General features: G+C 41.2%; 1 protein-coding gene across 1 annotated transcript; it reads right to left on the bottom strand.

Moving 5' to 3' along the window:
- Positions 1 to 310: 310 nt before the first annotated feature.
- purg (purine-rich element binding protein G) lies at positions 311 to 12,713 on the bottom strand. Its single transcript, XM_033325465.1, has 2 exons — positions 11,122 to 12,713; positions 311 to 1,902 (listed from the first exon to the last, which is right to left on the bottom strand). The coding sequence occupies exon 1, from the start codon at positions 12,225 to 12,227 to the stop codon at positions 11,199 to 11,201; it is 1,029 nt and encodes a 342-aa protein (XP_033181356.1). The 5' UTR covers positions 12,228 to 12,713; the 3' UTR covers positions 311 to 1,902; positions 11,122 to 11,198.
- Between the last annotated feature and the right edge of the window lie 1,610 nt (positions 12,714 to 14,323).

Here is a 14,323-nt window from a genome sequence, read left to right as displayed (position 1 = left end):
AGTGAAACTAACCTGAAAGATAAATTGGAGGTTCCATACCAGCTTTCGCTCAAACTGATGGATGGTGAAATGTTTCGACCTAAAAACTAGAAGTCCAGTTGCCATGACTCAACCTCTAGACAACTTCACCTGGACGACTGAGAATCTCCACAGACATAACTCATAGATTTGTTTGGCCCTGAAATTGTTATGAGTTCAGGATCTTCTTTAAGCAAAACTCCAGTGGTAGCAGCACTCACATGCATACAGTACAGTCACAGGCTGATAATAGGTACTGGCTGAAGTCTTAAAATGGAAAACACAGCACTGATAACACTGCGAAACATTTAATGAAAAACATAAATAGAAGATGATCAGTACAACCAATAAACATACAGATTTTTATGATTCAGATTCTTTTTCAGCAAGTCTGCACAAGTTTTCCAAACTCAAACAACTTTGACCCTCCAAAGGTTATATATTGTTTGCTGTCCTATAACTCTGCTACATGTGAAATCATTAAACTCATAAACATTTGAAGAAATAAGAGCACAAATGATTTCATTAGATTGTCTATAGATCTTTTAGACCTTTGACACAAAGGCAGTGTAACTGTAAATAGACATTTTTCTTAAAAATCAAATTCTCTTCATGGCCAACTGAGATACTGTTAGTTTATATCACCTTTATGAGAATGGCCAATTTAAGTTTTGACCCCTCTTGCTCAGGTCTACAAACAGTCTGGTCCTGGTTCTGTTTGCATGAGTGCTGAGGGGGGCAGCTTGAATGACATTTACAGTTAGACTTACCGCTTTGTGATCAGTTGGGCTGTCTGCTAATACTACGCCCTTCCTTTCTAGCCCTCAGTTGGAAAGTGCCTGCTGACAGGACAGAAATACAACCTCCATGTGTTCCAGTGACGTGTCTCAGTAAAAACAGGGAAGAACACGGACGACACTTGAGCTTTCTTTATGTGAGTTAAACTGCTACTTCCCAGAAAACTAACAGTAAATGTGTGTTTGGAGGAAAAACAACAGGGTGAGAGTAACACTGTGTGCTCAGGTTTGCAGACAGCGCTGACATGCTGTCAGGTGCCTGTATCACACTTGCAATACTAACTTGAAGGCCAGTTGCGTTTTAACAAATAGAAAGTTGGAATATCCAAATTTCCAACATCTTTGGGAAGCAGCACTATTTGAGAACAGTAGTAGGACATCAAATTTTTATTCTCTTTTTTCTACTTTTGATAGTTCCTCTTGGCATGCATTCAGTTGGGGTCCATAGAAGCACCTTTATATAATGTAACATAGCACCATTTTTTCACATAGTTTTAATATTATATTAGGACCCAACCATTGGCATGCATACACTCCAAAAGCTTGGTTTTCTTGGTTACCATTTCTAAACGTAGCATCGTTTCAAACGTTACAAGGCAAGTAATGAATATTCATACAGTACGTTACATGTCCAAGATGAACTAATACAGTACACATTAAAGAAAGTGCTAGAGTACAAAACGTTCTTGTTTTTTAAGTCTCACTTTACAGGACTATAGGACACACCAATGTATTACATTACATTTATCGAAATATACACCTTTTCACATTTTATGATTCACTTCAGTTCTTTTTTGAATAATTACCAAACATCTACGTCTCTACATTTCCCATTCCAAAACTCTGATGATGAACAGAAGGCAAAATAGAACAGCAAACCAGAATGTCTTCTTCAGTATACATACATTCACATCACTCTACCTGCACAAGCACAGACATACACAGACACGTTGTCAAGGTGAGTCCCACCTCTTTACGTTGAATGCTCACTGTTGTGAAATGACGGGTTTCATCCAAATATGAAGCAAGAGCCCTGCACAAACTAGTGTTCAGTTGGCTTTGACCAGGAAACTTCTTTTTTCCATTTCTGCTAAAACAAAGCACATGAATCCAAATGAACAGAGATACAGTCAAATTGTAAAAGTGCTTTAAGGCGTCAGGGTTGGAAACATTAGATCTTTGCTAATAGTTCAAGTTGTTTATCAAAGTCCAACATCCTGTAGCCCTCCTCCTATAGCTTCCTATTGGCTGTGCACTGAAAATCACATTTTTTTCACACAACTTAAAAAACAGTACCAGCAGTCTGTATGAATTATTTTTATCGCTTCGAAGTAACAACCCAAAACCTGTCTTTTTAGTATCACACACTTAGCTACTGTTTGTACTTTCCTGAGGGACAAGGAAGAGCAGCTGTGGTCAAACTATGGCTGAATACACTTTGCTTCTTGTTGTGCCTCCATACTCCTGTGATGACTGACAGAAGCACTGTCGGTGTATTCAGCCACGCCTTGGCAACATTATTGGTATTTAGAAATGACAGAGTGTACAGATGGAAACAGCACTACTTCTTTCCTGACACTTGAAATAAAAAAATAAAATTTTAAGTAAGCCTAATCACATTACTATTTTTTCCCACAGCTTCCATCTGTATCTCATGGCCTTCATCACACTCTCTGTACATTACTGGTTTTCAGATAGATTATGTCTGTATAAATAGCCAGTAAAGCTGTATTTTACAGTTCCATGACTTCTGAGTGATTAGTCTAGGAAATTTCCTGTAAAGAATTATGTCATTTGGCACTTCTTATACATGAAATTGAGAATGTATTTTATGTAGGTGTAAGAAGGATGTGTAGGTCACCTACATTCACCTAAAATACTTTATGGTGATGTAAAACTGAAAAGGAGCACACATGAAATGTCACTAACAATCCCTCACTGCACAGAAAAACAGCGTGCACACAAATAAGAAAGTAAAGACTGAAGGTCAGAGTTGAAGCAGGAAGTTAACTGTGACAGATGAGATCGCTCTGTAAAAACTGTTCATTTAACAAAGCATGGGCTTGTTAAGTCAATCTAACACAGAGACTTAGCTTTTAGCAGACTGTAAAATCTTTTGCCCAAACTCTTTCACATTCTGTCTATGCAGCTAATTGCAAAAAGCTCTTTAATATTTTAGCAGTTTTCCCTGCTTGATTTTCTATCTGAACATAGGCCAGAAGATTCTGACTGTGCTGTGTTTGCAGTGAAATGGGGGTAACTGTAGTGGACATACACACCATGCTGTGCTTCTCGGTCCACACAAGCAAAACAACAGAAGTATAGTATGCTTTACAATAACTAAGTAATAATCTAGAGGTTACTGGATTTGTTGATAATAAGATAAAAAAGCAATGCACCACTATGCCTCTTTACTGGAACAAACAGCACAGCATAACAAACATAAACATACTGTAAATGAATGTATTAAATACAAACTTCATATTAAATAAAAGACTGACTTCAACTAACTAACATTAATATAAATATGGACAAAGCACCTCCATCATAAGTGAGGTTGTTTTTTTTTCTGCTCTAAATTCTTTCTCTTTACTCTCATGAAATGCTGTGGAATGACATTTAAATTGTGATGCAAGGTACCATGTCCGGTTTGTACTCAAGCCGTCAGTTCTGGAAATAAAAAAAAACAAAATAATGAAAACTTTAAGTTTACTCAGATGTGACCTAGAAATCTTATGTTAAACTATGTTGGTGCGTTGCAGTGCCATTTATGGTATAAAATTCAAAAAGATTCCTTGCACTTCTTAGATGGTGTAGTGCCATAATTATCAGTAATGCTCACCATTCAGTGTTAGAAACAACAAAAGCCAAGCCTAGATGGATCAGACATTTGTGAATGTCCCCTGTTGGCATACAAGGCACAGCCTGTTGAAAACTAATTACACCTGGATGTGCATTATTTTTAACTGGTATTTTAATTTCAGATCTAAAGTGACAGCCTGTTTGTGTTCATAGCACAGTAATCTTTACATTATGTCCACAAGAATAAATCTGCATTCAAATTGTGCGCCCATTTCACAAAAGACCTAAGAAAGTCGGTACAACATAGTGTTTGTATTAACATACTCCAGGCTGTCACCTGAATGGAAAACGACCAAAGCCTGGCACAGAACATGCAGAGTGTTGTGTTTAAGCGCAGCTCATCCGAGTCTATAAGCAGGGATCCATGATTGTCACTTTACACCAAAGGCATGGATGTTAATGGTCCCTCTACTTCAACTGATTACAAAGCAGCAAAACAAAAGTGCAGCTTTTATTTAAAGTGCTTTTTGGAGTAATATTTGGAATTCAGAAGACAGAAGACCCTTATACCTTTTAAATAACTTATCTTCTGTTTTCATTAGAATAAATACATCTGTCTTTAATACCTTGACTGAGGTAAGCTTCAGTTTGCCGCTGAGCCGAATTCACTGGCCATCAATGCTGAATCAATGGAAAGAATTGGGCATATATTCTAACCCCATATCATTTTGAAAATAATTTGTGCTTTGAATAATCCTTCTTACAATGTTTTTTACTGTATAACCTTTTATGCCATTTACATGACAATATACCAATTCAGTGAACCATTAAAGTTCTTGTCCTACACCAGACAACACAAGCAAACCCAACCAGTCCTGTGCTTTTCCTGCACCTCAAGGCATCAGAATAACTGGCTGCCACCAGTTAAGATCTTTTAACACTGATTGTTTGTTGTCCAGCATTTCTCCCTCCTACACCAAGACCGTTCATTTCATTACATCTCAACCCCACTGAAGGGAGTGGCTGACAGCAGTGAGTACACTACAAATCTACTCAGAGGCTAAGAGCCCGACTCACACACATATGGTTTGAAACTGAATTGTTAAGACTTGGTAGTAAGAGAACTAAAGTTTGTCAAAGGATGTATGAACATTTTTTTAATTTTTCATGATTATAGTTTTAATTTTGGATATAATATGAACAAATCAATTAAAACCTGCTCTAGCTCAGTATTGTCCAGTAATACTATCAAATAATACATGCAACATGATGCATGCTGCAGAAAGAATGCAGTTTCAGTGAATCATGACTGAAAAGCATGATAAAAGCTGCATTCCAGTTTCTTCGCTTCTATAGCTGATTTGTAATCGGTTCGAGCCAGCGCTATGGTGCTTGTGCCACAGTGCTGAACTGGTAAAGTCATAATGCATCAATATTGTTTCTATGGTTACTGCGGTTTAACAGACTTGGTGCACTGACTTAGAATGGGGAGAGAATAACCATAGATGTGGTCATGCCAAATACTGATTTGATTAACTGCACTTTGTATGAAGTTCCCTGATAAATAAAAAAAAAAAACATTCAAAGCATTCACATCTAATTTTTAGTGCCTAAATCTTTTACACAATCCTGTTTTAAGTGTGAGCACCACAGCACTATGATTTAAAGTCTTAGCTCACACAGCCCTCCACAGCAGCATGTCTGCAAGATGGTCAAAGTGCAGTTCAGGTGCATCAGTATCTGCTCAGAAATCTGACTTGATGGTTTAAAACAAAACGTCCCAAACAACCTCCATAAATCCAGCCAGCATCTGCTGTTGCACTTTAGGGACTATATATATATATATATATATACACTTACGATTCGGAAATAGTGATCTTAGAATATAGCTCATATACTTTTTTGTAGTCTGAATCGGGCTCTTTTTCACTACAGACCAGGGGCCTCATTTATAAAATAGTGCATAGGATTCACACTGAAGGTTTACATGTTCACAACAGACAGAAAAGACGTATTGTAAAACTGAGATTTATAAAATTAGAGGTGGATACCTTTAACACTTTGCTGCACACTGCCAGAGTATGAACCAGCTGGTGGAGGCACAGGACAGCTGTTACCAATGGCTCATTAAATGGCTGTTATCAGTTGTGATCTTGGCCAGAATAATGCTGAGGGACAAACTGCATCTACCAGTAGGCCAGAAGGTGCATTCTCCTGGTATATGGTCCATTCAGTCAACCTCTATGATCAGAGTAATTATGTCAGGAGCAACAAAGTCTATATTGGGGTTTTTAAAGAGGAGACAGCTGTTCTCTTTTCAAACTAATTAAGCAGCAATCCTATACAAACTGCTTTTCTATTATTTTAGTTATTTTAACCCGATCCATGATCCCTGTCTAGACCTAACTAAGTATTTTTACCTTATTGTAACCAGGCAGTTTTTGTGGCTAAACCTGCTAAGCTTCATCTTTATTACTAAGGCGGCTTAGGTCCTTAGACGTCTGCAGAAAGATGCAGCACATGTTTTACCAAACTATGGCAGCCAGTGTGCTGTTTTATGCTGTAATCTGCTGGAGAGGCAGCATAAAGCAGAAGGATGTAAGGAGGCTGGATAAACTGGTGCAAAAAGCTGGTTCAGTGACTGGAATGAGGCTGGACTCACTGGAGGCTGTGGTGGAGAGATGTACACAGACAAAGGTAGAGACCATCCTGGAATACACTGACAATCCCCTTCACAACATCCTGATGGACCAGAGAAGCAGCTGTAGTGGACGACTCACCTCACTGAGCTGCAGGACTGATCAGTACAGGAGAACCTTCATCCCCACTGCCATCAGGCTCTACAACACCTTAGACAATGACGGATGATGACTGACTACTGACTACTCTCACTACTGACTGACTAATTAACTACAAGACTACAGGAATTTACCTTTGGGCATAAATAAAGTTTCTATTATCTTATCTTATCTTATGACAACGAAGGTCCACCACAGGCAGCTATCATGATAAAAAAAAAGACACATGGCTGCAACTTCCTGACATACAGCTTGTAGGCAGAAAAAACACACAAAGTAAAATACGACATTATTTCGCTTATGTAGCCAACAGTCAGCCAACTAAAAGGACTCTGCAAAGCCTGTTGGTAAAAGATCTTTCAAACCTACACAAACCAAAGGAGCCAACACGTCCAACTTGACAAAGCACCTTGTCGACAAATGTGTTGCCTTCTAGAAATAATTGAAAAAGTGACAAGTTCGAGATTAGCAAATGTGACAGATATTTTGTGACAGGTGAACTTTTTTCACCATCAGATTTTGCCAATGAGATTAAGGCCAACTATGTAATTTAACCCCTTACTGCACATATTTTTAATTTTTGTCCCTCCTTTCTCATTCAGAGGGACCTCTGATCATATTTGACCACTGACTCCTGCACCCTATTCTTTTGTCGCCTCAGAGCAACGTTGTGCTATTAGGGTATAAAAATATTAAGAAATGGCCTGTTTTACAAACTTTGCATTACATTTTCATAGCAAGTCAAAAGTATCATCATTGTCAGACACTAGGTTTAGACTGGAAATTAACTAATTAAGTGATTACTTATGAAGATGAATGAATTAGATGCACTTCAATATTTATTCGGTGTGAAAGGCGTTGTGCAATGGATTGATCTATTTGGTTACACATTTTCTTCTTGCAGTGCATTTCTGTGTTTGGTTGTGTTTTCTCTTTTTTCAGCATTTTTTCTAAATGCTGCGCCTGTGTTATCAAATTGGTGAAGTTGTTTTCTTAATTTGCAGTGTGTTGTGCTGTCAGGACCAAAGGCAAAAACAAACAATTTAGCATGATACTAAGAAAGCAGGAACTAAGCGACACTACCAAGCTGGAGCCAGAAATGTTGGTTGGCATTTTTGTTTGAAAGTGATGTTAAAACAGTCGAACGACTAATCGATTGTTTCGATTCTAATTAATTGATTTTCTTAGGTGATTACATTGGCTGTGCTTTTTCTATAGAGATCCCTATAATTTATGAAGGTTATTTCTTCACATTACTAATAACAGCTACAGTATTGGCTATAGACTATATTATTATTATTTTAATTATATTATTATATTATATTATTATATTAATGCATTTGCAAGAGCAAAAAAATGAAAAAAAAAATTGGGGAAGAAGTGGACTGGAAGGTTTCTCTTTTTCTCAGGGCAACACTATGCAGTAGAGAGTGGTTAATTCTATCATTTCATTACTTTCCCTGATGGTTTTGTTTTTTCCCATGGCATGGCTTCAGTATTGGTATCAAAACATTTAACCAGCTATTGGACATACATAATTTTGTATCGTGACAACAGTATTAGGAGATGGAGTACAGCCCTAGCTCCTCCTACCAGTGCATCTGACGGTAAACTGCCAACATCAGTTTAATGAGATGGTAAGAGCTGAGGGCAGCATGCTGGCTGAGTGGATAGCACTGTTGCCTCACAGCAAGAAGGTGGGTGGGTTTACTCCAGGTACTCCGGTTTCCTCCCACAGTCCAAAAACATGCATGTTAGGTTGATTGGTGACTCTAAATTACCCATAGGAGTGAGTGTGAGTGGTTGGTTGTCTTTGTTTGTCTCTATGTGGCCCTGTGATGGACTGGTGACCTGTCCAGGGTCTACCCCTGCCTTCCGCCTGTAAGAGAGCTGGGATAGGCTCCAGCAGATCCCCGTGACCCTGGTTAAGGAATAAGCGGGTATAGAAAATGCATGGATGGTAACAGCTGAGTGTAGTGAAGAGATCAGCACTTTCAGATTAGGTATTGGAGAAACGGGAGCCAGACGTACCAAAACCAACTGACATCTGGTATAATTCTTGGCATCACTGTGAGCATCACATAATCCATTCCTCTCTTCAGAGCTCTGAGGGTTAGAGAATGGGTCAACAATAGTTTAGTAATGACTTAAAATTTGAGTTGGTCTGTGTCTTTGAAAATGAAAAGGAAAATGGCCAGTTTAAAGTTGATATCCTGTTTTAGATACAGATGCAAATGTTCTCATGTCAGGTTTCTATGTATAAATCCATGGGAAGTACAAGCCCTGCTTTGAGCATGTAGAAGGCAGTTACAAACGAGGCCCCTGATCATCTTTCAGGTAGATCACATATTGTACAAACAAAGCTCAATCTACAGCAAACTGCCATTCAAACTCTAATGGAGAAGCTTCACTTCATGATTTTTTTAGCAACTCGGCCAAAAACAACACACAAGTAACACAGAGACACTTGAAGAGAACCTCATCACATCCTTATCAGCAGATAGTAGGGAAAGGTAAAATACACAGCTCTGCGGAAACAAACACAGTGGTACAAATATGATTTAAAGGATCTTGAGCCCTTTCTATGTTGCAGCTCATTTATCTACCCAGTGTACCCGTTTCTGCCTTCATCTCTGTTTGTCATGTTGAAATCACAGACACCTATAGATCTGAGCATTCCTAAACAGGGTATCAGCAACTTTATACGTCAAAAAGAAAATGTGTCAACACATTTCCATAGCACCATGTATTATTAAAAACTTCTCAAAATGAAAAGAAATCATTTTTCAGCTGTAGTCTAATGTAGGCCAGAACTCTTGAGTTCTCAATTAAAATGTGTAAAGGTCTAAGGGGCATATAGTAAACTAATATAAAATATGATTCTCAACATTTCAAGTATCAACAAGAGTATTAAAGGCATCACTATAGTGGGACTGTCTACATTGGTGGTTCTCAACCTGGGCAACACCAAAGGGTGGCGAGATAAATGGCAGGAGGAAATGACCATTTTAAAAAAGTGGTAATGATGTGTAGATGGGGAAACAGCTGCCTCCCTCCAAGTTTCAGTCCAGAGCCAGTATAGTGCTGTTACTCAGCCTAACACCTTGTCTGTGTTGTGGCTGCATGTTTCAACCACCTGCCTGAAATTCATCAGACAGAACTGATACACTCCTATTGAACAGTCTGGCTGGATACACTGGTAACCTGGGGCACTTTGCTCCGTTTCATTCTCTTTCATGATTCTGTGCAGCACTATGAACCCTGCCAAACACCTTGGAGTCTGTAGCAATGCAGACACTGAAAGGAGCACTGATGCTGCTGCTGACCAATCATCGCTCATATCCTCAGCAGAACACATGTACAATAACTTTCCTTCATCAAGTAGCAGCTCTAAATCTGAGCTGTTAGCCTTTAAGTACCATATATCATAAATCCACAGCAACACACTTATCTTGAAGAATAATAAGCTCTGTGTGTCTGTTCTCTGTTCTGACTGGGTTTTTGCATGGCAAGACATATTTATACAGCGAGCTACTACTGCAGCAAATGCCACAAAGCTCAACCCCCCTCCTGTGTTTGTAGACTAAGTGCCTATGTTGAATAGAATAATAAGGGAAAGCAATGGACTGCACCGGACTGTAATGTTTGATTTGTGATTCCCATTTGTGAACCTGGTTAACCAGTTTACTGTGCTTTCACACTGACAATAGTGCTGTGGCAGAACTGTACTGCAACAGATAATGCAAGATGAACTGCACATGGTGAGTCCAGTCTGAAGGTCTGTCAACTGCTCTGAGGCTGGACTCTATGTTTCTGCCACTTTCATGTCCTACCTCATCTTGACCAGGTAAGCAGCAAAGCAGCTGTGTTTGGACTGGCTACCAGAATCGCACTGCAGGAAAATGTAGCCCTGAAATGAGTCAGTAAGCTTCCACTCATTTCTGCCACAGTGTTACTGTCGACATGAAAGCCCAACCTAGCAACTACAAGTGTTCTTTAGTTTTCAGTGTAGCCAACAGCCATAGTTGACCATGGTAACCTTCAACAGTAGTATATGATGCAGGTCACCCATTATTTTCTCTGTAGGCCTGCACACGTGGCCTTTTCATTTCACAAAGCAGCCACCTTATCCCATGGAGCTCTGCTGTTTCTGTCTGCACTCATCTTGGGGTGTGCTTCAGCCATCAGAGGCTGCAGCCAGGGTGTGTTGCACTTACATTAGGTTCCTCTTGTGCCCCCCCCCCCACAAGCATGGTCTTCTTTTACCTACTTAAATATATATGAGCATCATTTATAGTTTTCTTTTTGTACAACTTCATAAAAACTAAACTATGCTGAACATATAGCACGTTAACTCATCAGTTCATCTTTTACCTTCAGGGATTAGTGGCGGTTGTCAATTTTGTTGTAAAACCGTCAACCAATATGCTCTGAGGGCAAATTATTCAAGTGGTTTTCTAGCTGCTTATTCCTAATCCCGTCTATGCCGTCAGAATGAAGGCTGTAATCTACACTGCACGCTGACATGTCGAAAGGGGTGCGGGGGATGATTAGAAACTTCTGCTCAGGGGCTCCAAGTTTTCTTGGTGTGGCCCTGGCTAAGTGGATAAGTGCATGGAGAAGCAGGGGTAAAGCACTGCGCTATGAACGGACGGACTGAATGTGTCGGGCCACAGCATCCAGTGTATCATTGGAGGGACACGTACAGTACATGATGGAGAGGGTCTGCTCCTTGAACACAATCCCAGACTACATGCAGAAGCACAGACAGCCTCTGCCAAGGTCAGTCCTCCTGCTCCTCGCTGTCCTGCCGAGCGTCTGTCCTCTTCTCTTTGTGACACGAGAAAATCCGCCTCATCTCCTCCTCGTACCTGATGAAATTTTCTCCAAACCGAGCCCAGGCTTTTAGCGGAACCGTGATGGTGTTTCTGTACGGCTGCCGCACCTCGCTGATTTTTAAGAAGATGCCGTACCGGTTGGAACCTACATCAAAGTAAAACCTCTTGTTGTCCACTCGGAAAGACGCAGCCTCTGGAAGCTCGGGGCTGTCATCGTGATTCCTGGATCCGGCTCGGCCGCGGTCGTCGCTCTCCTCGTCGCCGTAGTCTTCGATGAGCTGCGACAGCGCGTCTCTGAACTCGATGAGTCCCTGCGCGGGCAGCACGATGGTCTGCTCGATGCCTTGGCCGTAGTAGCCCATGGTGCCGTGTCCTTTGCTGACAGTCTGTCGGATGCGCAGGAAGCGGCCCCGCTGGTTCTCCTTCAGGTCCAGGAAGTACTTTCTGTTGTCTCTCTCGATGAATTCGCTCTTGAGCACGCGGTGGGCATGGTCGTCGGACGCCCCGGAGCCGGTGGGAGACGGCGCCGCGTGCTGCTCCTGCGCTCTCCTGCGGGAGTCGTGCGCGCGGCCCTGGCCGTCGTTGCCGTGCTCCTCGAGCTGCGGAGGCGCGAGGCCCCCCCGCAGTCCGATGCGGGCGTAGTAATCTATAAAGTCTCCCAGGCAGTAGCGGAGCGCGGGGGCCATCGACATGGACAGCGTCAGCTTGCTCTTTCTGATGTTATCATGCCGGCCTCTGCCGATCCACACCTCGGCTATTTTGAGGAAGCGTCCGCGGACGCTCTGCTTGACATCCAGGTAGAAGCGCTTCTTCTGGATGTCGACGCGTTTTGAGGCCAACTCCTGGATGTCACTGCCCTGCTGCTGCGATCCGCTCTGGGCATACTGCTGAGGATACGTGGATCTCGGCAAAGAATCTGATGCAATCTTACCCCTGCCTCTTTCCATGCCTCTGCAACATCCATCAGCCATCATGATTTCTATTCGTCCACGGGAGCGCACAGGACAAAGCTATTCCCCCATCCCAGCGGCGGCTGACGGCGCAGACAGCAGCTTTTTCATCCAACTGGCTGGAGCTAAAAACAAGTTAGCCAGACGCCTCGAATGACCTGAAAATGGCAGCTACTTTGGAGTCATCAGCTGATCGAGTTTCTGTGTCCCGAATAAAGGTCAAGCTCCACTACTGAATCATTTCCACCGCAAACTTCAGTGTCATTGCCCATCACCTATTTGCCTTCCAGATACCCCCTTTACCGTGGGAGCCAGGCAAGCAGTCAACCTGAAATAGGAGGAGGCGTCCAATACTACATGAACCCGATGAACCCATCCACCCCCTCCCCGTCCTGAGAATACCTCAGTTAAAGAGACACGATTTACACAGTGACTATACAGGCTGTGCTGCTCTCGCCTCAAGTCCACTGCTGAACAGGAGCCAGTAGGATTTAAGGGGGAACAGCACATTTACCATGGTGATGTGGGTCAAAACGATGATCGTGGTCCACTAAGTCAGAACAGAGATAATGACTTGATCTTACCATGTAATAAGACATGAGACTAATGTTGTAAACAGTAAGACTTGCTGCATCATAACATGAGCTGCTTCTCACCTACCGCTTCTGCTGAGTGCTGAGTCTGGGCCCAGCACAATGTGTGTTTGTCCATGTAAAGGAAATCTGGACATTCCATGTGTCCATAAAGCTCTGTAGAGCTGAAAAGAACTGCAGACTCAGCTGAAAATTCATCATGACCTCTCAGAAACATCATAGGGTGCACTTCAAAACATCAACTCTAACTACTTTAAGCAAGTAATTAAGACATTTTGCTGCTGACTAGGATCACATCATATTACGGTCTGGCTGAAACTGGCATCGGTTGATTTTCCAGCTGCTGTGTACTGTGCAGGATTAAGCTGCTGGTTGATGAAAAACACAATAGGTCTGTCAGGGAGTTTCATCAGGGGTTCTTATAGTAGCACAGCAAAACAGCTGAAGGTAACAGTGCACTCAGTATTGTGTGTGAAGAGTGAAAGATCAGAAGAACTTACCTGCTCTGCGTTAAGAGGGAGCATCTTCAACTGTAGTACCCACAGTCAACACTGGATAAATCACTTGTGCTTATATGAATGTGTCTATTTTACCCTTTTTTCCTCTTTTCAAATGGGAATGGCAGTCTTACTGCTGGGATTGCAACAAGCAAGATCCCAAGATACGTTCTTCACAGTTTATTATTATTCCTCTGTTTTTGGCACCTGTCTCTTCCTACACCGTCAAGCGTCAAAAAGAGATGGTCATCCAGCTTTTATCTGAGATATTTTTCATATTTTCCAAAAATATTCCAGGTTTTGTTGACACTTTTTATCCACAGAAATGAATGGACGGAAGTTCATGTCCATGTTCATGTTGCAGTGGTGGTATCAGCTAGAGAGTGAGAAGCTCAAAATGTTCTGCCCTCACAGCCACTTTTCACTCTTCATACACACATTTTTCATCAGCTGTAGACAAATTTGTCTTGATTCAGAAAGATTGACTGTCCAAGCCGCTGGATGTTTTGGGTCCACAGTCTTAATTGGACAAGAGAACCATGCAAGTGCTCCAATCACTCCTGGCACACATGCATATACTACACACAGATATATATATTACACACACCGACTGTCACACACATACATATATTACAATGTCACCCATGCATATATTACAGTCATGCATATATTACACATGCATGTATTACATACAGACTGTCACACATGCATATATTACACAGTCACATACATATTAAAGACTATCACACACAAAGACACACATGCAGATATTAGACTGTCACACATGCTGATATTACAATCACACGCATATATTACACATGCATGTATTACATACAGACTGTCACACGTAAATATTACAGACTCACAGACATACATATATTACAGACTTGCATATAGTATGGTCACACATGCATACATGAAATACAAATATATATATATATACACACAAATATTAGTCACACATGGACATATCACATACACATATTTCACACATGCATACATACAGTATATTGTACAGTACACTGGTACC

Source organism: Mastacembelus armatus, chromosome 12, assembly GCF_900324485.2.
Source record: "Mastacembelus armatus chromosome 12, fMasArm1.2, whole genome shotgun sequence".
NCBI classification, from domain to species: Eukaryota; Metazoa; Chordata; class Actinopteri; order Synbranchiformes; family Mastacembelidae; genus Mastacembelus; species Mastacembelus armatus.
The sequence above is the reverse complement of the archived record's forward strand: the minus strand, read 5'-3'. Positions and strand labels throughout refer to the sequence as shown.

What these genes read in the sequence shown, in the direction of transcription:
- purg (XM_033325465.1), bottom strand. Translation starts at nt 12,227, where the DNA reads ATGATGGCTGATGGATGTTGCAGAGGCATGGAAAGAGGCAGGGGTAAG.